The sequence below is a fragment of the Oxyura jamaicensis genome, chromosome 6, assembly GCF_011077185.1.
Source record: "Oxyura jamaicensis isolate SHBP4307 breed ruddy duck chromosome 6, BPBGC_Ojam_1.0, whole genome shotgun sequence".
NCBI lineage: Eukaryota > Metazoa > Chordata > Aves > Anseriformes > Anatidae > Oxyura > Oxyura jamaicensis.
The window spans coordinates 17,633,212-17,659,254 of record NC_048898.1 but is presented as its reverse complement, the minus strand read 5'-3'; the positions used below and the strand labels follow the sequence as shown (position 1 = coordinate 17,659,254).

At 43.0% G+C, this 26,043-nt stretch overlaps 1 protein-coding gene across 2 annotated transcripts in view; it reads left to right on the top strand.

Moving 5' to 3' along the window:
- ANTXRL (ANTXR like) overlaps window positions 1-26,043 on the top strand; it is a 55,250-nt gene that overhangs the window by 18,240 nt on the left and 10,967 nt on the right. For both annotated transcript variants that reach the window (XM_035330007.1, XM_035330008.1), the window contains exons 10-17: window positions 2,621-2,719; window positions 4,025-4,094; window positions 5,533-5,611; window positions 9,799-9,894; window positions 11,070-11,108; window positions 13,662-13,760; window positions 15,610-15,777; window positions 16,915-16,995. In XM_035330007.1, coding sequence (XP_035185898.1) covers window positions 2,621-2,719; window positions 4,025-4,094; window positions 5,533-5,611; window positions 9,799-9,894; window positions 11,070-11,108; window positions 13,662-13,760; window positions 15,610-15,777; window positions 16,915-16,995 — 731 coding nt within the window. The remainder of the gene's footprint in view (window positions 1-2,620; window positions 2,720-4,024; window positions 4,095-5,532; window positions 5,612-9,798; window positions 9,895-11,069; window positions 11,109-13,661; window positions 13,761-15,609; window positions 15,778-16,914; window positions 16,996-26,043) is intronic.

Here is a 26,043-nt window from a genome sequence, read left to right as displayed (position 1 = left end):
GTCTATAGCTGTGAACACCATTGTCTCCTGGAAAGGATCCCCTTGGATTGAACAACTTTTTTCATGGTAGTGTGAATCCAGATCCCGAGTTTGGTTCACTGGACAGTCAGATAATAGTTATTTTCTATATGTAATATGACTTTTTAATGTTCATTATTCAGACTTCAACACAGATGAGATGCCTGAGGCATCTGAAGTAATCTAAAACTTTGAATACAAGTTAAATTTAGGTAATCACTAATATAATTTATTGGTAATATATAGGTAAGAAATAGATCACATGGTCATTAAATCCTATAGGAAAATATGTATACTGTGCATTTAGAGGTGGCTGAAAATTGGAACATAACATTTCATAGAAATGTAAGGTTTGTCCCCCTTTTTTTAGTCAGGAATTTTATTCTTTTTTAAAAAAAAAAATAGATATTTAATTAAAATCTGCATTTTGAAATTTTGATCAATTTTATTTACTTAGTTTTTTAGAATGTAGTATTTACTTAGTTTTTTAGAAGTGACATATATTGTGACATTCTCCAGCAAAACAGCTTGCTCGTTTATAGCCTTGAAATGTGGATCTATCTGGGCATTTCTTGTGTGCATATTATTTGAGTAAGGAGGGGGGAAATCAGTCTTGATTTTATTCAACATTATTACTTATTCTTAGAATCTAGTATGAAAGCACATGGGCTTTGTGTTGCTCAGTGGGAGCCAGTCTTTACTGGGGATTAGAGCAGACTGACCTACTCCTCACAATTATTCTTGCAGCTCACAATTATTCTTGCAGCTCATAATTACCACTGCTGATTAGTGGTGTTCTCAGCTTCATTTTTGATTTGCCAGAGGTTTAGTAAATTGCTGATGAAACAATTTCCATGTGGTTGCAGTTGAATTATGACAATTCCTATTGGGGCTCTGGCTCTCTGTGACAAAGCTATCCAGTGAGTCCGTTTACAAATTGATCTAGTCGCGTTATGACAGCTATCTGATGCTTAATGCTTTTTGACCCTGCAAATTTGTCATCCCCGCTGTGGAGAAATGGAGTTGGGTCCTTTTTCTTCCCTCTGATTTAAAGTGACCAAGACGTGCAGCCTGTAAACAGGCTATCAGTGCTGCAGTGGAGGTGCCTCGTATCCTGTTTGACAGCATCGTTGCTTTGATTATGCTTACGGTATGTGGATGTGATTGAAAGGTTTTGTTGGATGTGGCATCCTACTGGCCACATCAACTTCCAGGTGTGGATGCAAGCCGTCAGCTTCTCATCAGAGTCACAGAAGCGAAGCCGACAGCGCAGCCAGCGCACACCAGCTCCAACCTACCATCTCGCTGCCAGCGCTGCCCGGTTATTTCAGTGCTGACCTTTTTCCCTTCGCTGTCTTGTCAAAAGCTGCAATCTACAAGCTGACAGTAACTAAGGAAGAAAAGGACGCAGCCAGAGCCAGGGCGCAAAATTAAATGGAATTAGCCATTTCAACAGACCATCACCCAGAACATGTTAATGCTCAGGAGCATTTGAAGGGGCAGACTTCTCAACAGCAACAACCAAATCCTGTACCAGCTGTCTGCATTTCCCTGCAAGTCTGGGATTGAAACTCAATTGTCAGCTTGTGTTGATGGGCAGGTTATTCCAAAGTCAGTTCTCACAAGTGACTGTGCAGAACAGCAGTGATGGGAAAAGAAGAGCAGGAGGGGTAACCTGTCCTGACAAGACTAGACCTCTAGAGGTAGTTTTTACCTTTTTGTTTTGAAATTCTTTTTTTTTTTTTTCCCCATCTTTTTAAAACCACTGAAATAGCTCTTAGTGAAGTCTTTATGGTTGCTGCCTTTTAAGACTTAGTATGGGGAGAAAAGGGGAGGATCCAACTGCAATTATATTTCAGCAAGCTGTTTTTATATAAAATCAAGAGAGAAAAAAATATATTTTAGCTGGGCGTTTAGATATTGATGTCAGGTTTGGGAAGAAGTGTTACACATGGAGGTTGTTACTAAGAAATAGTTCTAAAACCTTGCTATGGAGAAGTAAGAAACATGCAGCAGATGCTAGCAGGGCTATACACAGGCTCAGTTCTTGTACGTGCCAAAAGACTTTCACCAGGGCTTGTGCCAGATACAAAGCCTTCCCCTCTGTTTCATGGTGGGGTGAGGAGGGCAGTCCTGTTTGCCCATGTCTTACTGAACAGAGCAGCTGCTGCTGCTTGAGAGTAGAGTGTGATCTGCTGGGAAGAAAAGAGGAAAGCCTGGTGCTTGTGATTACAGAAGGTATCTGCCCCCAAAGCTGTGGAGGAACCATGAGATACCATCAGCCAAGTCAGGCTTGCAGTGTTCTCATGGCATCTTTGAGGCACTGGGGGTCTGTGGGATGCTTGTGGGAGCACCCTCAAGATGAATGTTGCTCTGCAAAGCACCAGTGTCACTATAATACTAGGCTATTGGCTATTGCTGCTACAGGCTATTACTAATACTAGGCTACAGGCTATTGCTGCTAAGTACTGAGTGTCAGTGTGAACACTTTGATTCAGACACAGGGCAGATAATAGCTGTTGTCATGTTGTACTTCAGACCACTCGAAGGGAATGCTGTATTTGAGCTATTACTCATAACTCTTCTGTACTTTTACTTACAGAATCCTTTCAAGTTGTGGTAAGAGGCAATGGTTTTTATCATGCAAGAAATATCGACCAGGTACTCTGCAGCTTCAAGCTCAACGACAGCCTTACTATCAGTAAGTCTTCAGGCTGGGGGGTTCCAGTTCCCATTGGCTGGCAGCCCATGGGATGCAGCCCATCTCCCACCTGTATCGGGGGAAACCTTACAGTGGATGTCAGGGGAGATAGGTTGGGATCTGCATCTAGCAGCTTGAAATTCATCCTTTTTCAATCTTACAACCTGTGGGCATTGTGTTGTGAGGGTTTATGCAGGAGATACTGCTGCACAGTGAATTTCAGGCTCTCTGTAATGATTCACATGTGTGATACATACAGCCAGCAAGGGCTGGCTATCAGACTTTAACAGGAAGGAAATAAAATTGCTCCCTATTCCCTGGGTCATCTCCAGAAAAAAATAAATAATGCTATCTTGATGCCCTAGTGGTGTGTTCAAGCTATTTGTTCACTGATTCAGAAGATGCTTACCATAAAGCAGGGCCCTTCAGCCCTGCTCCATTCCTCTTTGACACAAGTTGCCAGTCTTATCACAGAGCATGTGTAACGTGGAAACTCCCTGTAATCGCTGTGCTCAACAGGGTCTTTTGTTTGCTGTCTCAGCAGCCAGGCAAAGGACTGAATGGCCAAAAAAGATTGAGTGTCCATTTTCTCAGCAGCCCTCTCTTCTTCGTGAGGATCAGTGTGTGTCTGGCAGGGTGAAGCATGGCATGGGGAGGGGAGCTTGGCTCCTTCTCTGTATATGCTGTCCTTGTTGGCCGAGCACAGTAGGGGCTTTCATACTCTGTTGCGGCCAGACTGGTGCCTTCCCTAGCAGTGAATTCGCTTAGAGAGGGTGCACATGAATCGCTCCTTCATTTCCCATCCTTGCTGCCTACATAGAGGCTGTGTTAAATAAACTCTGGTGGTCTCACTTCTGTCACACTTACAGATGCCCTTTGCAGAGGATTTGTTTCTTGTGGCTTACCAGGTAGCCAGACTTAAGGCTCTTTCTTCCTTGTCCCTAACCCACTGGCTCCTTGACAGGATTTCACACTGCAAGTGCTAGGGCTGACCTGGAAGTACAAAGGAGAAAAACTGCCCTAATTCCATATGTCCTCCATGCTGCGTGTTCCTTGGGTTAGGTCTGCAGCAGCTGATGTGATAAGACACTGACCTATGCTAGCTGTGCTTTTTTTTTTTCCCCCTTCAGGCTGGCCCTAAAACACATCACTAACTTCCCTGCTTTGGCAGGATAAGACCATGGAAATGAGCTGTCTTCAGGTGTGCTTGGGATAGGAGAAGCAGAAAGCAGGAAAGAACAGCTCTAATAACTGCTGTTGATTGAGTTTTTTTCATCTCTGACAATTATATTAATTCCTTTACAGATGAAAAGCCAACCCTCGTTCATGATACTTACCTGCTTTGCCCTGCTCCAGTGATCGAAGATGCTGGACAGTAAGTATTGCTTTCCAGTAGGTGTCAGGAGAGAGGGGACTTTGGATGAGGATGTCATTACTGAGCCAAGGGCTTGGAATTTTACCCAAAGTGCCAAACTAAGAAGATTAATCTTTGTAATGGGATTACGGCAATCCCGTGTGTACCAAATACTCTCCTAGCATGAGCCAGCGCAGTTCTATTCAATGAAAAATAGGGCTGGTGATTAAAAACTCTCACATCAGCTGTGCCACAAACCTCTTGACATCATTGGACCCATGTTGTGCATGGTCTCTGGAGATACAGCCAAACCGAGTCATTGTAATCATTGGTGTCAGGCCTCACTCTGTTTCTGTGGATGCTGGTGGGTGTTAGGATTGACCTTCCCACTGCAGCCTGCCCAGGAAGCTGCAGTCCAGCTAGCTGCAGCTGTTCTGCACCACATCTCCAGAACTTGAGGGCTCTGCCTGGGAGGGACTGTCTAATAAGACATCTTGGAAGTCTCCCCCCATGAATCCAGTGCAGCTGGGAGGCTATCGGCCATGAGATAACTTAGAGAAAGCTGGAGTTAATGAGAAGAGCGGGGAGGGAGGGTTTCAGATGCTGGTGGGGGAGGATTTTTGAGGATGCCTATGTAATTTCTCCTCAGTTCCTGTTCCATTTTTTTCCAGACCAAAAGTTAACCGAGTTCCAAGCAAACTTTTCATTTTCATTGAAAAGATGCTTGATTTGAATCCCTTTGCTGGTGTTGATGTTGCTTCCCATGTTTTGCACCTGTTCTGCTTTGGTTAGTGTTGGTATTGTTCAGCCATTGGTCTTGCAGACTTCAGGTAGACGTGGCACAAGGCTGTAACTTCTTCCTTGGTGATCTTCTGAGTCCTTGAATACTGTACTGGGGTCTCCCTCCCCTTCCCTATTTTTGGGTAGCAGGGGAAACTTTTTTTTCCTTTTCTCTGATATTGGAGAATGTCTAGGGACAGATTCTGTTTCAATTTCATTGTCGTTTCAGTGATTTTTTTTCCCTGTACCTTGTGCAGGTACTCTGACTTTACTTAGATAAGCTTTTAAAAAGAAAAAAAAAAAAGACTGTCTCTTTAAGCTCCACAAAGATTTAAAATAAAAGCAAAGTCTTAAGGCTTCCTGTGCTATCTAGGGTAGTATTGCAAATGTCTGAGACTGCTGCAACTCACTGTCCTAGTGCCCTTTGCCCCAGGTGGGATGGAGACTTTTAAAGAAAGAGCATATGTCCCAACTCAATTAAGCCAACATAAAAAGGATGGCTCCTGGGCAAGTAGAGAGACAGAGGTAGGTAAGCACCTGAAGCCACAATAATGCCTTGACTCAGCAGGGCATGTTATCCATGCATGTTCATCAGCCATTGGCTAAAACACAGCTGGAATAAAGGGAACAATGAGTATAAAGATGACACTAAAAATAAGTGTATCTGTTTGTGCTTTAGGGTGGTTTTCCTACAAGTCAGCATGAACAACGGGCTAACGTTCATCTCCAGCTCTGTCAGCATCACCAGCACGCAGTGTGTAAGTAATTGCAATGGGGCTTGACAGAGAAACCATGAGACCTTGGAAAGAGGCGGTGGCTCTTCAGGCAAAGCCTTCTTGACTGAACACGAGCTCCCTGCAGCTGCTGCATCACAGTTGTTGAGTGAATCCCAGCAATTCCCTGAAAAATAACCAGGCTAGTTAAGACTAAATCATTCATGATGATGGCTAGATCATGGTAGATTTATGGAGTAAACAGTTACAACAAAAGGCTCCAGGACTGTTTCTGTCCCAGGAGAGAAATGTCCTTATGGATAGGATCTGGCTAGAAGGGAATCCATGAAAATGGAAGAAAGAGCATCAAGAAGCAATATGCTATTGAGCATTGGGATCACCTGTGGGCTCTGAGATGAAACGTACAACTTCTGGAACTTTGACATAGAAGGTCCTCAGCATGGAAGATCCTCTAAACTTTTTTTTTTTTTTTTTTTTTTTTTTTTTTTTTTTTTTTGTGGTTGGAGTTCACTGCATTTGTTGTTAGACCTCCACAATTTACTTCTAGTTCAGGACTTGCCAAGGCTTTTTTTCACACTTTCAACAACAGGAGGTAGCTGCTTTTCTCTTGGTGTTATGGGGGATAAGCAGAAAGAGACACCAGCCTCACATCCTGTGGTGAGCTTCCTGATACAAGGCTGCTGACCAGCTAAAGGAACACATTCTGCTGTGGGACAGCAGTGGCTTTGCTACACATATCCTGGTTGATGTCAGGAAGACGTTTTTTTCCCCAGGGGAGAGTAAGGAACCAGCAGCCAGAAGTGATCTTTCAGCAAAATCTGATTTTAGAACTTAAAACAAAAGCTAACTACAAATAGATAAATGGTTTTCTTCCTTGCTATGGAGTAGAAATAAGCAACAGCGACAGCTGGTACAAGCTGACAACAGTTTACTCTAAAGATTGGGCCTTGTGCTTATGAACTAAAAATTTGCCAAAGTACCTGGTACTAAGCATTTGGTATCGAAGCTGGGCTTTATTATTACTGTTAGTGTCAAAAGGACTTTTATAGCCTACACCAAATGCTGTCATATTGGTTTGTAATCATTGTTGGCCTTTCTGACAGCTGCAGAGTAGAAAGACAGGAATGGGAACAGCAACTGGAGCTCGCAGACTTGATTTTCTGATGTTTTCAGCAATGCAGCTGGGAAATTTTACAGCAGATTGCTGGAACAGCCCAGGGTGTCAGGATGCAGAGCCTGAGGAGCAGAGATGATTTTGCAGCTTTGCCTTTTATATTTATATATATATATATATTTACAATCTTTCCTCCAAATTTTCTACATTAAGGCTTTTATATTTCCACGCTTTACTCCCTTCTACCCCAGGTACCATGAAGCCTTTTGAGTCTGCAGTGAAACACAAGTGTTAACTGGCGCATTTAGTTACCCATATGTAATTTTTCTGATGGAGGCTGAAGTCTTAGTCCTAACTGGCGTCCCTTCAGGCCAGAATGCGATTGGAGGAAGCTTTCCTCTCAGTAGCTGTAGGATAGAGAAAGAACTCCAATCTCCAGTCCTGTCAATCTCACATTTTTGCCCAGCTCCTGCAGATTGAACGTGAAGGAGGCAAGGGGCCTGATTCTCATGTGGTGCAGAAAAGATCATATTCCAGTTGCATTCCATAAGCATGGAGGCTGGTAGTTTGCTTTCCAACTTGGTCCTAATCTCATGCCTTTCACTCTTATTGTTTTAGAGACTCCCTCCATTTCCTTTCCTCTCCTGCTCCCTTTTCTATGAGCAACAGTCAGCTGGCCTGCTCGACTCTCCTCCCCAGCTGGCGCTTCTGTCCTTTCTGTACAGTAAGTATCTTCTCTTGACTTTACTCCTAAAGCCTCTGTGCAATCCCTGTGCTCATCTCTGTTCAGCTGCATGAAGTCTGCTATTTCCTTTTTCAAAGTCCAGCCTCACCACAATGCTTTGTATATTTGATCACTGAAAGTGGACTCTCTAGCTTCTGGCTGCCAGCAGCTCCCGAGCTGCTGCTGGCAAATGTCTTGGTGATTTATATGAGTACTTAGCATGGGAAAAGCAATGCCTGGGAACAGGACAAGGAGGCAATGTGTGTTTGGAGTAACAGTAGCAGTGGTATGCACGTCTCTGTGGCTCATGTGCTGCATCGGTGCCGTTCTTGGATTTGTTGTAAGGAGTGCAAAAATGCTTCTTAAAAGTTATACTTGATTTTAATCACTGTTTTCTCAGTGAACTGGCTTCACTGGGAGTTGATGCCTCCCAGGTGTCAGTTTCCCATATGTGTTAGTGCTGTTTGGGGCCGAGGGTGGGCCAGAGGGGTACGGCAGCACTGAGCTGCAGCTGGGTAGTGTCTTCCAACAGGACTCCTTCGGGCAGGACACCTGGCATTCCACCTTGGTCTTCTCCTGCTCCCTGACCTAACAAATTATGTGAGCTATGTAGTGTATCCCAGAACAGATTGGTTTGTTGTATCTGTGACAAGAAGTTGCAGAGCAGTGGAGGGATGGTGATGCAGTGCTAGAGTTATGGGATACTGGGGCCCATGCCCAAGCATGATGTAGGAGCTCTGGATGGGTTAGTCATGTCTTAACATGCCAGTCCTGACAGATCTAGGATTTGGCCTGAGGAAGAGTAGGTATCACCCAAGTCAGCTGCTCAGGATCCAACCCAGGCTTTGCAAAACTTATCAGCTGGTACTTTCTTTTCCACCCTCAGCCTTTTTGCTGTCTGGGAGGGAAACAAATCAACTGGGAACAATGAAGGGAAGCCCTGTTGAAAGAAGGGGTTAAGCATGAGTTTGAGTTGTCTTGTCATGGGAATTCAGCAAGTAGTTTTCAGATTTAACAAGGTAAATCTCATGGACCTTAACCTCCATGCATCTTCCTTGGGACTTGCTTTTTTTTTTTTTTTTTCCTATTTATCCTTCCACCTATCCTTGTTTCAAAGCATCTTAAAGCTTTCTCTCTAGCCATCTCACATTCCCTTAGCCTTATGCACAGATCTTTCTTCAAGCTCTTTTTATTTCCCAGTCCCAGGCTGTTGTCCAGTTTGCTTCTGTTTGTTTTCTGGTATCCCTGTTGCTGGTGAATTAAACCTCCTAAGCTCAGTTTACCATTGAAGAGGTTTCTTTTCACAGTTTTGGATCACCAGAACTAATATTAACCTTATCCCAGAGCCCATTGTAGTCAAAGGAAACTGCATGTCTCACAATGCCACTGCTCATCTGCATCAAATGTTTAATTTCCCAAAAGCCATGTGCTCTGTATGTTCTGCAGGAGCCAAGCAGTACATCGAAGACCTGCTTTCCTGTAGTCATCAGAGCAATACTCGGTCAGCACATCTTGTCATGAAGTGATGGACTGTTTGCACTCAGAACAGGATTTCCACAGGAAAAGCTAATTTCAAGTGTTAACACTTTTTTTCTTTTTAAATTCCAGACTCTTTAGAGAAAACTTGACATCAGTTTTGAATGTAGTCCCCTAACTATCTCCCCAGACTCCCACCTGTGGAGTGGTAGACAGAATATAAGAAAGAGGAATGGTTAAGCTCACAGCATGTTATTAAAATTCAAAGCAGTCCCAAGAAGCTTACCAAGAACCAGCAGCGTTAGTGACTAGTTTGTCTAAGTCCTCAGGCTGGGGTTGTGTGCTGTTTGAGTCAAGAGGCAGGAGGCAGGCGTGGGAGCTGTTGAGGCTGAGATAGTAAGTTTTGTTCTGTTGTATGATGTTGACATGTTAAGTTACCTATAAGCTCCTAACTCCAATATTGCCATTCTTTGCATATCAACGTTAGTATATTCTGCATCTCTAGCGATGGAAGATTACCTGAGCCTGGCCATGTAGTTTGAAATGTCCTTCTGACAGTATTAAGGGACCTGTCAGCACAGATTTGGGAATGATTTGTGTACAATTTTAGTTCCCTTGAGTCTACTGAGCTATAGGCATACCGTAAATGTATATATACATTGCAGATAAACATACCACAAACAGGAGGTGCTTCCCTGAAGCGTGATTTCAAATACACATTTGTCACACTAAATCCTGATGAGACCCTTATGATAACAGTGACATATTGCACTGCCTAAATGAGACTTGTAGTGAGGGAAACCTAGCTCATTTTGCCAAATCTGTGTAACTTCTGGGCTTCAGCCTCATTTTGTGGTATATGGGGATAACTCCGAAGTAATGATCTTTTTTTTGCAGCTGACTGGAACCATCCTTTTCATTGCTCTGCTGATTCTCTTTCTGCTGCTGGCTCTGGCTCTTCTTTGGTGGTTCTGGCCTCTTTGCTGCACAGTGGTAAGTACAGATTTACTTATTTTTACTTGATTTCCGTTTTTTTTGTCTTATAGCTAAAACGATCACAAGAGTTTGGAGTTCTAGTTTCTTCATGTAGTAATGGACCAAGTAGCTTGACTCTATAGTTTTATGAATTCTGTAATGCATTCCATTGTGCATCACAATGTCTAATCTTACCTACAGTCAGAATAATATAGGGTACAAATGCCCACACTGCTGTTCCAAAAATAGACCAGCTGTCTAGATCGCATGCATTTGGGTGAAACGATGCCTAGATACCATGAAAGTTACATGATGCAATTTCTCTGCACACTTTTTTGAATCACCTGTAAATTGGAATTGCTTTCACATTATTTGTTAAACATGCAAGTCAGAGTTTAATGTGTGTGGAGCTGAAAGTTGTGGGCATTTCACAGGGGCCAGTAAGCACCAGGCAGGGCTGGAAGCCTGGTCTCTTTACAACACGTGGTGGTCGTGGTGCTGCAGCATGAATGTTGATATCAGTGTGAGTAATGATAGTCTGCTGTTTGTGGTGCTGTGTGCAGTGCGTAATCATCATTCCCTTGAGGTTTTTCACAGGAGTAACACTTGCAGGGTCAAGTGCAGTGTTTGCAGAAGAGGATAGCAAATGAAATACATAGGAGTAGCCAAATAAACAGCATGTAAGAGCTTCAAGAGGCTTCAGTTCCTTTTCCTGCTGTTGCCTGAGCTTGGCCCAAGTTTCTGCAGGGGTCTATGCTTCTGTAAAACAAGCTTTGGCACCTGCTGCAGAAGAACATAATGGAACTGATCTAATATGTACATAAGCTCTGCTATTAAACACTAGAGCTAGGCTTTCCTTTTATGAATAGGAGCTGCAGATTCTGAATGAATATTTTGCACCAGCTTGGTAATCACACGACATTTTAAGGCAGAACTACCAGGATGTGGAGCTGTTTTATGAATTACTTAATAGGCTACTTCACTAATTGCATAGTTCAATCTGATGACTTTAGCTTCTCATCTGCATTAACTTTGTCTGCTGAAAAGGTAGAGGCTAATAAAAGAATAGAATGTGAGGGAATGGAACAGGGCAATCCATCTATGACACAAGCATGAAAGCAGAGAGGGCGTAGCACTGGGATGGATGAGTCCTACTATTAACTCGGATTTCTCCTGTTGTTTGTATATTCCAGGTGATCAAGGAGCCACCTCCACCACCACCTCCGGAGCCTGTAAGTGTGCTATTTCTGAGCTGTCACACTGTCTGCAGCCACTGTAGTGCATCGTGCTGCCCAGGAGCATCAGCCCTGGAGGTGTCTTAATGACACCCTGAAGGCTGAGAGAGGAAGTCTCTTGGGTCAGGGCAGTTATTTCTGCCTTCTGGCCTCTTATATAAGTACAGCAAGATTATTTTCATCCACAGAGAAAATAGGTGCATAACTCAGAAGTCCACAGACCCACAGTTCATATTGTATTTTGTTCCTTCTGCTGTGCATCACACAGGTGTGTGTAGGAAAATCTTTGTTTCTCAAGCATCAAAAACATCTCCAGCAGAGCTGCTGTTCTCAGCAGGAGTTTAGCCCCTTTGGAAGTAAAGAGCAAAGCCTGTCAGCTGAAAGAAAAGACAGTGAAAGCCACATTCTTGTGGCTTTACAGGAGAGTGAGCAGGAGCCGGCCTCTGGCTGTGGTTCTTCTGCAGCCTGACCCTTGGCAGGACACTTGGCCCTTCTCTATTTAGGTTATGAGCTGTTGGAGGCAGGGTTGAACTGAGCTCTTTTTGGTACAGTAACACACACAGGCCCTGACCTCAGCTTAGGTTTCACTCTGCTGTTTTGATGGAAGTAATAGCAAGAAATAAAAGCATTTCCAGAGGAAGCTCATGCCAGCCTTTGTTCTTTTCCTAGGCACAGGCAGTTAAAGGGTGGAATATACTTGCCTAACCCACAAGAGAAGCTTACAGTTTGCTGCTAATTTGCTGTAACTTGGCATGAATATCAGGAGACAACCACAGCTGCTGTTTTGAGGTTGCAAAAGGCCACCATTGCTTGTCTGTGATCCTGTTGCTTGTCCTGGGCAGCAGCACTATGACTGTTTAACTTGAGAATATGCACCAACAATCATGCTTGGTATAGGAGATATTTAGTATAAATTCTATATCGACAATAATAGCATAAGCCATAATTAACTGTCCTGTAACTGTCAGGCTTTCCAGTAATAAGGGTTGTTAGACACACAGAATTTAAATCTGTTAGATCCTATGGAAGAGACAGTGTTTCTTATGTAGTGCTCAAGTTCCCAATGAAGTGAAACAAATTAAAACTGCTGATGTAGTTCACTGGTTGCTGTCTTTAATGTGGCACAAAATGGGTTTGTGTATTATACTTTTCCAAAACAACATCAAAACATGCCCGCAATGACTTCCTTGTGTATTTCTGTGACTTGAGGGGGACACCCCCAAATCCCTTACCAGTAATGGAAATGTCTTGCCTGGCCATACTGAAGAATTTGTTGGAAGAACTGACCCACTAACTATAGCTGAGAGTTCAGATGTCACTGAATGGAAATAGCTTTCTCCAAGGCATAACCTAAGGGTTAAATATGAATAAACAAAAACGATGACATGCTTTTAAAAAGACATTATTGGCTTTTGGAGTCTCAATTCCTTTCACATTAAAATAGAAACATGTAGGGCCACTTCAAGAAAATGTCACCTAGTAATGTCTTTCTCTAGTACTTGGATTTCACTTGATTTTATTTTATTTTTAAAATTATTACTTAAATAAAAATTCCACAGTATTTCTAGAACCATACTTGTACTGATGAAAATTGAGTGCTATGCACGGCCAGTCCAACAGCAGCATTCACATCTATATATCAGCATTAGGTGTATTTTTTTTTATTATTATTTTTTGAGGAACAAAAGTAGTGTTGTAGAAGGCTTGCTGGGCCCCTCCCTCAATTATATGTATTCTTGGGACTGCCAGGGAAAGTGTTATGGTGTGACTTTCAGCTACCTTGATTCCGGTGCAATGACAGGGAGACTGAGAAATCCCAGTGACTTCTACAGCTCAAGATGATAGAGCTGGGGATGTGTTCCCAGAGTTGTTGAACCAGAAATATTTGCCAGCTTTCAGTTAAGCAAGAACAGAACAGTGAACCTCAAGTAAAACTCTGATTCAGAATCTCCCACGTTCCAGAAGAAAATCAGCAGTCTTTAGAAATGCAGGTCAAAAACTCTGGATCTGAGCTTCCTGAAAACTTGGAGGTGCTCCAGTCTCAGTCCCGGCTCCAAACTGTACAGCTTGAGCCAGACTATGCAAAGAATCAAGTAGCGTAGAACAACTGGTTACAGCTGCCATGAGAAAAGGGCCTGATGCACATGTTAGAAATCTCACAGTAGTAGCTTTTTTCCTGATAGGTGACATTAAGTTCTAAAAGCACAATTAATAAACGATTTCTTTGGGTTAGCTGATTGTGGCATTTTCTGCACAGCATAGTGGCAAGGCAGTATAATGTACAATTCATCTGCACTTTGCCGTCCCTTAAAAGTCAGTTGTGATTTTGAAGCTCAATGCATATTTGACTAAATAAAAGCTGCCTGAAGAGGAGAGAGGAATAGGCAGTTCTCAGTTAAAATTGCAGCTGCAGAGACAAGACACTTTTGTTTTTTGTCAGCAAATAAGTGTAACACACAAAGCCAGATATCCTAGGATTGGACCATAGGATGTTCATTTGTTTCCCATTTATGTGAGAACAACAGTAACATCTCCCCGTCTTTCCCACAGGAATCAGATGATGAAGATGGATTGCCAAAGAAAAAGTGGCCAACTGTGGATGCATCTTATTACGGAGGCCGAGGTGTTGGTGGAATTAAGAGGATGGAGGTATTTGGGTTTTTCTTTGCTCTTGTAAAAATCAGCACGAATGTGCTTAACTTTAATAATGTGTTTGTGTTTAAAAACAAAACCCACACCTACTTCATTGCAGTAGAGGCTGAAATCTAATTAAAGCTTGTCCACCTGATTGAACCTGACATCCAAGTATCAGACATCAGTCTGGCACGTTTGCATGAGTAATTAATTGAATCTAGCATTATGAGCAGGAGAAAATTTGCAGGTTAAGAAATGGGACAAGCACCAAAAGAAGTTCTGAGTTACTGAATCTAACCCTTCAGTCAGTGCAGTTGGCTCCAGTTCTCTTGTCTGCTGCAGAGTTATGCTGGTTTTGAATCACAGAATCACAGAATTGCGCAGGTTGGAAGGGACCTCTAGAGATCATCTAGTGTAACCCCCCTGTTCAAGCAGGGTCACCTAGAACACATTGCACAGGATCACTTCTAGGCATGTTTTGAATATCTCCAGAGAAGGAGACTCCACAATTCCTAATCCAGTGCTCTGTTACCCTAACAGTAAAGAAGTTGTCTTATATTTGAGGAAAAAAAAAAAAAAAAGTAGTATTTGAGGATGTTGTCTACACTGTTCCTGGCTGGAAGCAGTTGCTTTTGGGAATTATCAACAGTGATTTTTTTTCAGTTGAGCATTAACAAAATGAGCATGCACAAAAACTTGTCAGGGAAAAATTTCACTCTTGAGTCTCTGAGTTGAAATTGGCCTATAAATCAAATCTTGCCCTAGGATTCATGCACAATTCAGTCTTCGTGTGTAAAGTGAGGTGAAGCGTTACTGTGAAAGAAACATGTCTTGTGCTATCCTGTGATACATAAATTCTGGGGAGCCATTTGATAATGCTGTGATCAGCTACTAACTCCTGTAAATCACCATAATGTTAGTGAAATCAATTTAATATTTCTAATCAAGAGAACTAGTTGAGGGAGTTATCACTCATATCTGCTAAGACCGTAATTATGACTTCTAGTGATGCCACACCAGAAAATCCTACCAGATCTAGTTGATAGCTAAGGGAGGTGGGCTAATGTAGCTAGCTGAGGTTCTGGACCAAACTAGGGCTAATAGAATGAAAGCAGTGGTTTCTCAGCAAGTCCATGAAAGTCTGCAGTAAAAGTAATGCATCTTAATATCCTTAACCATATTGTTCAGAATTTTTATCCTTGAGGCTGAGTAGCCCCATGGATCCCATGTTGCCCTTGAATGTGGGATAACATTTCTATTTGAGCAGACTACAAAAGCAGAATTTTAGCTTGAAATAAGTAGTCTCCGGTACATGAGGATAAGGTTACTGTCCCCTTTTGTGGCTGTGCATTTGGAAGAGATGTTTTTAGCAGGACCTACACACAGGTCTGAGGGCTGCTGGTCTTAAGAAGGCATTCTAGTCCTTCTCCCTGACCCTTTTTTTCATTTTTGAACTAATCAGCCTAAGGCTATTTATAAAGACTGCCTTTCTTCAGCTAGTGCTGCTGCCTGCTTCTTGGGTGAGTCAACGGGAAGCGGATTACACCTGTATCCTAGCAGAGCAGGGCTTTGTATTTCACTTGAAAGCGAGTCAATCTGCCCTGGATGTTGCATCTTCCCACAGCACCTTTTGTTGCCAGAAGGTGCAAATGCTGATAGTTCAGGCTGCTTTCACGAGAAAATATTTGACTCTTAAATGCGTATCTCTGATTACAGTGACAATTGTGTGCCTACATAAGTCTGGCTTTGTGTCTGGAGGTATTTGGATTACTTGATGGAACTAGATTAATATCTGCAAAAAACAGCTGCTTAGGGGAAGAACCACGGAAATGTCTGTACTTAAAATGTGCTCTCCTGCCTTTAGGTGCGGTGGGGAGACAAAGGATCAACAGAGGAAGGCGCAAAACTGGAGAAACCCAAAAATGCTATTATTAAGCTGCCAGAGCAGGAGTATGAGCCATGGGAACCCAAGCCAAAAAAGCCTCACGTGAGAAAACCACCTTCTCAGCGGAAGTGGTACACTCCAATCAAGGTAACAAGCCTGCCCCTTGGTTTGGCAAAGTCTTATGTCCTACATGCTACTACATCCTGCCTCCATAGTGCAGCCTTTCTTATGGTGTTGCTGGGAGAGCTTATATATAGAAAAGTGGCAGGTATTCCTCAACTTTTGCCTACTTGGACAATGTGTTGTCCCAGGCTCTGTGTTGCTACAGTTTTGGCGGGGGGGGGGGGGGAAGAATGGAGTGTATTGTAAGGCAGGAGCAGAAATCCTCCTGCTCATGTCTCAACCCTTTTTGGTACTTTTGCACAGACTGGGTTGCAACAGCAGATATCCCAGCTCTTCTGGGAAAGGTCCCAGTTGTATGCTCTTTCACGGCAGCATACAAGGAGGATCAGATAGAGTGCCCTGTCCTTGCTTCAGCTGCAATGTGGCTAAGGCCTGGGGTTGGGATTCAGCTCTATTCCCTTCTAGTTCAGCCACAAGATGTAGTGTTTGATTTTGGGTAAGTCACTCAGTCTCTCCGTGCTTTTTCATCCTCATCTCTCCTGTGTCATTATAGTATCTGATGTCTGCCTGTCCCTAATGTATGTATCCTCACACAACCCCAGAGCTGTTATCTCAGCTTACAGCTAAGGAAGCTGGAGGGCTCGTGCTGATGGAAGCAGGAACGTACAACACTCATCCCAGAAACCCATGGCCGAGTCCCAAACCAGTGCTTTGTGGGTGCAGGAATGAGGTTCCCCCTTCCCCATACTGCCGTGGTTGGTTCACAGATGGGTTTAACAGTCCTTGAATTTACTCGCTGGAAAGTACCTGTGAATTTTAATGCCTGCCTAGGTCTTGTGACTGTTTATCCAGTACAGAAGACTTCCGTTGTTCTGCCTGTTGTTAACATAACTCCATAAAGAGGGTACAGTTAGGTGTTGTTCACATTAAGCTAGTCATCCTCAGTGAGTTTTGAGCAGGGTGAGTTTGGCCCACTGTGTATATAAGGTACGTGTTACCATATCAAGGTCTCTGTTCTGGCTCTCCAGCATGCACAGGACAAAGGCAGAGGACCAATTTTCATACAGTTTGATACAGAAAGGCTGCATCAGCTCAGCTGTAGTTGAATTTTATGATGTTATCCCAAGCTTTCTTGGTCATGTCATATGATTTTTATTTCAGGGCAAACTTGATGCACTATGGGCTTTGGTTCGACGCGGCTATGATCAAGTCTCTCTGATGAGACCACAGCCAGGGGATAAGGTAAGGTGTCACAAATTGTCATGCCATTTCCCTGTTAGCAGCAACAGTGCACTGTCCCTCTCCCTACTTTTTTTTTTTTTGTGTGTGTGTGAGCTTGTTTTTTACGTTACCCCAAGGCTAAAAAATTTGTCATGAGAGCCAGAGATTTCAAAATGAGCTGAAGTGTTTGCAGTGGCATCTGTTTAAAAGTATTGCCCCAAAAGGTCAACAGTGATGTCTCCACTGTTATGGTTTGAGCAGACTGAGGTGGAAGCTGACCAGCTGTGGTAGCATCTTTCTCTTTTTCATTAATGTAAATTCTTAGCTTTGCTTTCCTGCACACACCTTTTGGAGTCAAAGGAAAGGTTCTCTGGTAGACTGCTAGTTTTGTAAAACTACTTGCTACTGCATATTAAATTCAACATAACTCTTCTGAAATTTGGTAGGAGGGATAACCGCTTTTCAAATTTGATAATAAAATTGATTGCTAACAAGAGAAACTATGAACAGTGCAGATGATGAAGAAACAAACTCTAGCAAAGTTAATGGAGAGTAAAATTTCCTTAGAACTCTGTGTGCAGAGATGCATCTCTTCCTCATATCTTGTAAGGAAGCATAGGATATCTCCTGCTTTCATAAAGTCAAATGTGGGTCAGGAATAGATTCTTCCTGGGAGGAAGCAGGGAGTTTGTGCCTCTGAGCCACACAGCTGTCTGCCTGCTGCTCCAGGGTCACTTGTGATACTAGGAGCTCTCTGTTTCTCCATGCGAGCCTGGCAAGTTACAGTTGTCTATTCTGTTATCCTGGAGGAACAACTCCGTAACAGTTGAGTGCTGCTGCTTTGCTCCTTTCCACCTTCAGACTTGGCCTTCCACAGTGGAGCTTTGAAGCACAAGGATCAAGCAGAGGTGATGGTATCTTTCTTCCCTGCCCCATGGCCAGCCATGCTGTACCTATCATATGTATGTTTCATCACTTTTGCTTTCGGGTGAAAGGGTTATAGAGCTACAGCAGTGGGGGCCATCAGGTGCTCTCCTGGGGCAGTTGCGGTGCAGGGAGCCTTGTGCTGGGCTTGTCTGCCTGGGTGATTTTCATGCCTGAAAACAGGCTTAAAATAAGCCCTACTTTCTATCAGCTAGGGCAAATAAGTTGCAACCCTCTGGCTTTTGGCAAAATATCATTATGGCTTTTTAATAGTTTTTAAGATTTGGTATTTAAACTTCACTGTATTCAATTTTTCTTTGGGTGTGGGAGGGCACTAAGAGAACAAACTCAGTATCCCATGCTACTTTGTAAGATGGCCTTTTAACTTGTTTTACCAAGCTGCATTTTCAAGGCAGCTGTGCTCGAGACACCTTATTTACTTTTTGAGCACGATCTAGAGCTTGTGAATAGGCTCTTTAGGCCCAGCTGTATTTTGATAGCGCTAACATTGTATACTACGAATCTATCCTCTGCCTTTTACTCGCTTGGCTGGTACGTTTCTATGGGTGCAGAGCACAACAGAGCCTCTGTTAGCCTGTGTGGCTGAGAAACATGCAGGGGCTGGCTCAGAACAGGGATGCTCAGTTACTTGCCTTCCAACTCTGCTGTGGGGAGGACGAGGGACTCAAAAGAGGCTATGTAAAGCAGAGCAAGCTGAAGGATTATTGTATCAGGGTGAACATTAGAAAATCAAACGTACATCTGGGAAATAGGGTGGAAAGAATCCTATTGAGCCAGATTTGGTGGAAGAATAGGATAATCTCTGTTCCCTGGTCTGTGAAATTAACTAAAGCTGAAGAACATTGAACGGGAAACAAGAAAATAACTGGACATCATTCTGCTGTATAAATAAAGAGCATCACAGGCCTGTGTTTCATGGACAGATCTAGCACAGAAGAGCAAGGCTATGGATTCAGTGGACTTTGCAGATTCTTTTTGACTTTAGATTTTGGTGAGGAGGGATTACATAAATATACATGCATACTCATGCATACTTACATGTATGCACACGTGTGCATCCATACATCCTGGCTAAAGGATAGGTGGGGAAATCATGTCAGTGTGATGAATGACCTGGCAGTGTGTGGAGCCTGGAGCCCTGGCTGCAGGGAGCTGGGCTGCCCCGAGAGCCCAGGCAGAGATGGGGTCACTCCTGCCCGGATGTGCTGACAGCGGTCAACAGGTTTTGGTTTATTGCTGGTACTTACAGAAGCACAGCCTGGCATGCCTTGCAGCGTGGTGTTCTTCATTGTTCATCCCAAGGCTCCTGCCCATCTCTTCTCCAGTGATTTGGGGCTTAGAGCACCAGCGGTCACTGCCTTGCTCCATTCTTATAGTCCAACAGAGGGGTTGACAGCTCTGAGGTGGTCTGGCGAGCTACCTGTGGCTTGGGATACTTGCTCGGGTTGCCCTTGGTACCTTGAGGGCTTCACCCATCACTCTGTAGTGATGTCCTTCTGTATCAAGGCATATGTTTGCCATACCCACTGGTGGGGCCCTCCAACTGAAAAGTGCAGCATCAGGTATGAGTCGTGCAGTGTGTGCAGATATAAAAGCTCTTCAGTCTTCTAGGAATGCATTTAGGAATCTCCTGCTACTGAATGAGGGCATGGTTGGTTCCTTTAAACATGCTTTTTAAAGCAGTGCCAGCTTGGGATGCCCCCAGGAAATAGCAGGTGGTGATGGTTTCTCATTTGATTTTTTTTACTCTTTTTCTCCACATATAACATTATTTGATTTCTTTGACAAAAGGAGACTCTAGTTGCCAATGAGGAGTTTATTGACAGAGGTAGAATGTGGCCCTGGAGTAGCATTGGTGCCAACACCACTGGTGGGACCAGCAGGACCAACTGTGTTGACTGCTTCTCCTCTGATTCCCTTGTGAAATTCAGGAGTTTGTGATCTTGCCAGCAAGCTGCTATAAAGATTAGGGTTTGGGAAATGGGCATACATGAATATCTCAAAGTAATTAATAGAAGCCCCAGCAGCTGGAGGGGCAGGGGCAGGGTTAGTCAGGCAGCTTCTAAGTACTCTGTGCAAAAGGGAGCTCTTGAGCTGCTCTTCTTTAGCCTCCTGGATCAAAAGTGGGTGTGTTAACAATGCCATCAAATACATTAACAGCTCTGATATGTGCAGAGAGGAAGGTGAAATGCTTCTTTCAAATGGCCTGCTTAGCTGCTGCTTTCAGCAAATCCATTCCATTTTGCATTTCAGCACATACTGTCACAGGAAATTCTCAGCAGCTTGGTTTACCAAAAACCTCAGCTAAAAAAAGATGTCGTCTCCCCTCCTCTCCTGCAAAATAGCTCTTGTTTACTTAAAGCTTTAGAAAGTGATCTCACTTCTGTCACTGAAAATTACCTGCAGCAGTGAGAGAGTGTAGACTGGATTTTGCTGTCACTGTTACCTTGTGTACCCATGGGACTTTACTCAGAAAAAAATAATGCTTTACCAGTCTAACCTTTGGTTAACATGTGCAAAATCTTTTTTGGGGAAAGGGACTAGAAGCAGATCGTGGTACAAAAATTGGATTTTTTTTCCTATTCCCCAAAACTGAAGGTAAAAAGGCTGTGCTGCATTCAAAAATTTAACAAACTATGAGTGGCTGCTCATGCTGGAAGCCAGGACTTGTGTCCTTTCAAGTTCTACACAGATTCACTGCACAACTAGGAGTAAGTCATGGCAACTAGGATTTTAAACACAAACCTTTGAAATGAGGAGATGGGGTTCCTTATTCTGTGTGTCCCTTTCAAAACAATTATTCTTAAGCTGGTGTGTGTGTTAATGCTCAGAACATCTGAATACTGTCAAATTTTGAGTGATTCTTAGTAATGCTGACAATGGCATCTAAGTGCCTTTGTGTTCTCAAGATTATTTTGCAGTTGGGAAAACTATGTTTACCTTCCTTACAGCTGCGAGGTTTAATTAAGTCCTGACAGGCACTTGGGACTCCTCAGACAAAAGGTGGGACACCAAGCCTATGGGTTATTAATGGTATGTTATTATTTTCTGGCTGCTACCCACAGGTGGTCAGTGGTTTGAAAGCAGCCCACGGGGATGGCAGCACCCACCTGTCACTTCACACTAGCTGCCCACTTACCTTACCAGTGCTAGTTGGAGCTCAAACTAATTACTGCTTTTCAAGCCTGAGTAATGGCCTTTAAAAGGTTTCTCTGCAGCTCAGAGCTGTATTGTAATTGCCCAAGTAGCAACTGGCAGATCTACAGGGGGTGCTGGAAAAGCAGCACTGTTCTCCTTCAGACTGTATGCTGCCTGGTTTGAGAGTTTTTCTCCATATTTTAACCTTCCTGGAGCCAATTATCTTCATAAGCTGCTGAAGAATTCAAGAGACTGGGACATTGCCTGCCACAGTAGGGTGATCTTTGTCACTTTTGATGAAAATAAGACACGTGTAGCCCCTGTGTGACTCCTGTTTTTCTTTTGGCAAAGGAAACCAGTATTTGTAAGCTTAATTCCTGCTATAACAGGCATGGCATGGCAGGGGGGAAGGCTCCCTGGTGCAGGGCCTGTGTCCTAATGCATGGTTCCCAGGATATGCTGAGCACTGCAGCTGGAAGCATAATCAGTGACTAATGAGTTTCCTGTCCTGTAAGAAGCCCACATACTGGCATTACCTCTCACTTGTGCCAGGATCATGTTATTTCTGTCACAGAGAAAGGGCTTACAAATGGGCTTTTTGGTAGATGCTGCCTGTCTGCCCCCGTGCAGAACCAGTGGTGTGTGCAGGGCTTTGGGAGCCAGAGGCACGCTCTGCAGCAACCGCTGAAAAGAGGCTCTTCTGAAGGATGGGTGCCAATCCCCGGGCTGATGCTACTCAGCATGGGCTGCACAGCAGAATGAAGAAGGATTGGCTTTGTGGTTAAGACAATGAGCTGTGTCTTCAGATACTCTGGCTGTACCTGATGTAAGTTGCTTCATGTCTGTTGTACTGTAGTTCCCCACCAAAAAATGAGGTCAGGTTCTAGGACAGTGAGACTGCTCCTGACAGCTTTTTGAACATTCCAGAGATTTGCTCTGTTAGGTAGATGGGGTGGTGATATTCTATTACTCTTAGAGCATGTGTAAGGGTTTGATACTTTGATTTTTACGGCAAAGGAACAGGTTCATCAGATCTGATTCTGTGCTTATAGGGAGCGTGACCTGGGATAAAACCAGTGGCTTAGCTCCTTGCTAACTGTGACCTTGATGTGTCTGTCTTTGGTGAATGTCATTATCATGATTTTCTAGGCAGGATTGCATTGCAGCTGTAACAATAGTTAGAACGTGTCTGAGCTGTACAAACCTGGCTTGGATTCAGTTGAGTATTCTTGGGTTTAGGAGGAATGCCCTTTGATCAGTGCTGAATCCCATGTTGCCTTCTTTCGCACTGCTGGGAAATGCATCCCTCATTGTCTTCTGAGTTGGGTAATAGTCCAGAACTTAACCCAACCAGCCTTTCTTAGCTCTCTGCTTACGTACTTCTGGTAGTTGTGCAGGAATCTGATTCCCCATATGGAGAATGAGTAATGCCACGACCGTCCTTTAAAGATGTTTGAGTTCTAGAAATAAAAAGTGCTGTGTGATATATTAATACTGTTATTCACACTAAGTTTATTATACAGAATGTTATCTAAAGATGAAAAGGTATTGCATCATTGCTGTCTACAGAGGAGCTATAATTCTGGATGCCTCTGTTCTTGTATAATCTATTGTGGTTCATTCTGTGGTACCAGAGGACTACCCAAAATCACTGTCTGCTATTGTATGTGGGTAGCACAAAGATACTATGTGACCTGAGAGCTTATGAGCTATATCTGTTAAGTCACTCAATCTTGCTTTAAACATAAATATCAGGTAAATACTAAAATCCTCCAGACTTCTATGGCAGCTTTAGTCTCAGTTAGGAAGCTGAGTGTTGTGCACTTTAGTAGTTTCTGTAGCATTTTAAGATCTTTCTGCCTTTTTTTGTTATTGTTGTTGTTTTTTCCCACATGAACTATTCCTTCTTCTCTGCTTTTTGGGTTATTTCTAGGGAATATAATTACGTAAATAGAAACCTCAGTCTTCACTGGCTGATAACTTTCATGAGTAGGATTTATAGAAACTTTGAAGTTCACAAAAAATAGTTTCCCTTCTTGCAATGCTAAGGACTAGGCACTCTGAGTGCTGAGTTTCCTTAGAGGTTTGAGGAAAAATTGAAGTGTACCTGTGTTTTATGTTGTATGCTTTTTGTTGGTGGTAGTTTTTTTTCTGCTTCGGTGGGGACAGTTCGCTACCTGTGGTAAGCTGAGACCAGGGTATATAGCAGAATTTGTATGAGAGATGGCAATGAGTTGCTTGTGGCAGAGAGTTGCATCAAAGTGCAGAACTGGTACTTGATAGACCGTTTTTCGTAAGGTGTTAGGTCTCTATAGTGCACTGGAAATAGGAAAGAAAGTTGCATGTTGGGACTTTAGAACCTGAACTGCTTCACTGGTGTGTTCATTCCTAGAAATAAGGTGGCTTTGTCCCAAGGAGCTCTTCCATCCAACTTAACATAGCTTTGAGGCAAGTAGAGGTCTTCTGTGCTTTCAAATTATGGTAGTACTGATAATGAATGGTAGTAGTCTCATCCCAGGAAAGGAAAGTCTTTGTGAGATGAGCACAAAGGTAACATGGGAATTGCAGTTTTACCATCTACTTGTCCTAGACAGCAGCAGAGCCTCTTAAGGGCCATTTACTCAGAGAGGGCTTGGGCATGCTTGTATTTATTTCCAAATTTTAAACAAAGAGGCAGTTTGTCTGCACAGTGGGCCAAAGTTTTATGCTTTTGGCTAAGTCAAGGAAAATTAATAGCCATTTTCACTAGAAACTCTCGGTCTTCAACATTATCCTATATACTAGGAACCTAGTGCTCTTTCTCTGTGTACATCACAATCTCCATCTTGTTCCTGCAAAGACAATCAAACAATTCACCCTGGAAAGCACAATGATACTTCACTACGGTTGGAGCAAGACCACTTGTGGTCCTTCGTGGCCTCCTTTGCTCCTCCCAGCAGCCCGCTGACAGCTCAAGGTTAGGCCTGTTGTGCCCAGCAAGTATTTGTTGCTCTTGTTGCTATGCTCCAAAGCCCTCTGTGTTCTAGGTGATGTGCACATGCAATCTCCTTTTCCCTGAAAATGCTAAGGAAATGAGGAAAAAAAAATCTTTTGCAAACCAACCACTGTTTTTTCCCTTGAACCACATTCTAGTCTGGTCAGCATTCAAGTGTGGAAATGTGTGGTGCTGTGGTTGAAACAGGGGATGTGAGTCACGAGTCTTGACCTTGTATGTACCAGTATTTTTCCCAAGTTTCTGCCTGACCTTGGGTAGACAATATGACTTAGCAGTGTCTCTCCTTACTTCCTCTGCTTTAGGAGCTTCATCCATAAAAGTTGGCAGCCAAGAGGAAGGCAGTAAATTGTGCATCATGAGTGCAGGTTTAGGTTTGACTTAAGCAAGATATTTCTGTCAGGTTTGGATGGGGTTTGGTTTAGTGTGGCTATACTTGGACATTGGTAGTGAACATAAAGGATGACTGATGGACCATTACTTTGTTTATGCTTATTGTTATCCATTTCTATCCCTTTCACCATTTCAGCTTTTTAGGGCTCAGAATCAACAGGCTTTGTTATGGTCTGCACTGTGAGCTACTTCAGCCACAACCTCAGCAAGGTCCAAGACATGTGATGTTTTCTGCATTCCTGCAAGATATCTTGTGACTCTGACCCTTCTTTCTTCTTTCAGGAGGTGTCTCTAGTCCATTGCTGCATTTTCTTGCTAAGGCAGGGCTGGAAAAAACGTGCAGCTCCCTGCTGAATGGAGCATGATGCAAATTATTTAATAGCCCTGACTTCATTACTGGGATAGGCTCTCCATGTCCAGCACCTGCTGTGTTGTTCTTTCCTTCTGTTCCTAAGCTGGAAAAGTGGTAGCAGGCATGTGAGAGATGGATTGTATGGATGTGCTCAGCATGAAGTTTATTTTGCTGAAGTTTATTTTGATCCTAGCTTAAAAGAGCCAATTTCTCCATTTGATTCCTGGAACTGTCTGACTTCTCCTGGTGTAGGTTGGAAGTAGCCCACTTCTCTTCCATGTACTCTTGCACTGAACTTTTAAACTGAGCAGATTTCTCCCAGAGGACCCCTTCCTGGTTTTAAGCAGTGCACTGAACAGATTGAGCTGTGAGGTGGGAGCAGTGTCTGCAGGTGTGCATGTCATGTTGGGCTGTAAGCAGTTTTCTGCTGCTTCTTGGATCATTCTTGTGCCGTTGAATTCATCTTCTAATTTCCAATTTATTACATGTACCTACAGCCATTATAGGGTGCCCACTGTTACAGTAAGAGTGATTTATAGCCCTCAGTGTAGTGATTTCCTTCCCCTCAAATAGCTCCATCATAAAAGGAGGGAGCAGAAGTGATATCAGTTTGCATATAGAGGTGCCAGATAAGACACTGGATGAAGAAAGGGATGGACTAAATTTCTTTTTTTTCTTAAAAGCAGTGGTGAAGAAAGTAAGTATATTCTCATTGTTGGACTCCACTTCTTTACTGGATCTTTTAAAATCCTCTTCCATTCAGTCAAAACCATTTTATCTTACCTGTAAATAGTTTTGGACTGACTTCACTTTAGGTAACAATTCTGAGCTGCCAAATATATCCCTAGGAAATAGTCACTGACAGGAGAGGACCTGTCAAACTAGAGGATGTCTACGGAGCCAGACTCTCATACAAACAAATATTTTCTGGTAATTATATTGTTTTGATTTGAGACCTAATAACCAAAAATGGCTACATACAAAAAATAATTACATGTTACTTATTAGTGTTTAATCTGTTAACAACAACATCATTTAAGAATTAAAATTTAATCACCATTAATTATAACTAGAAATTAAATATAAATTACACATTCAACTGAAAGCATGACTAACCACCAAATTGCTGATACAGGAATCTCTGACAATTCTGATACTTTATTTTTCAACTCAAAAGCAGTATCTCAGTCCCAAAGACTAGTAGTTAGTAAAAGTTACTGGACTGTGTCTGAAAACAGGGCATGGTTGG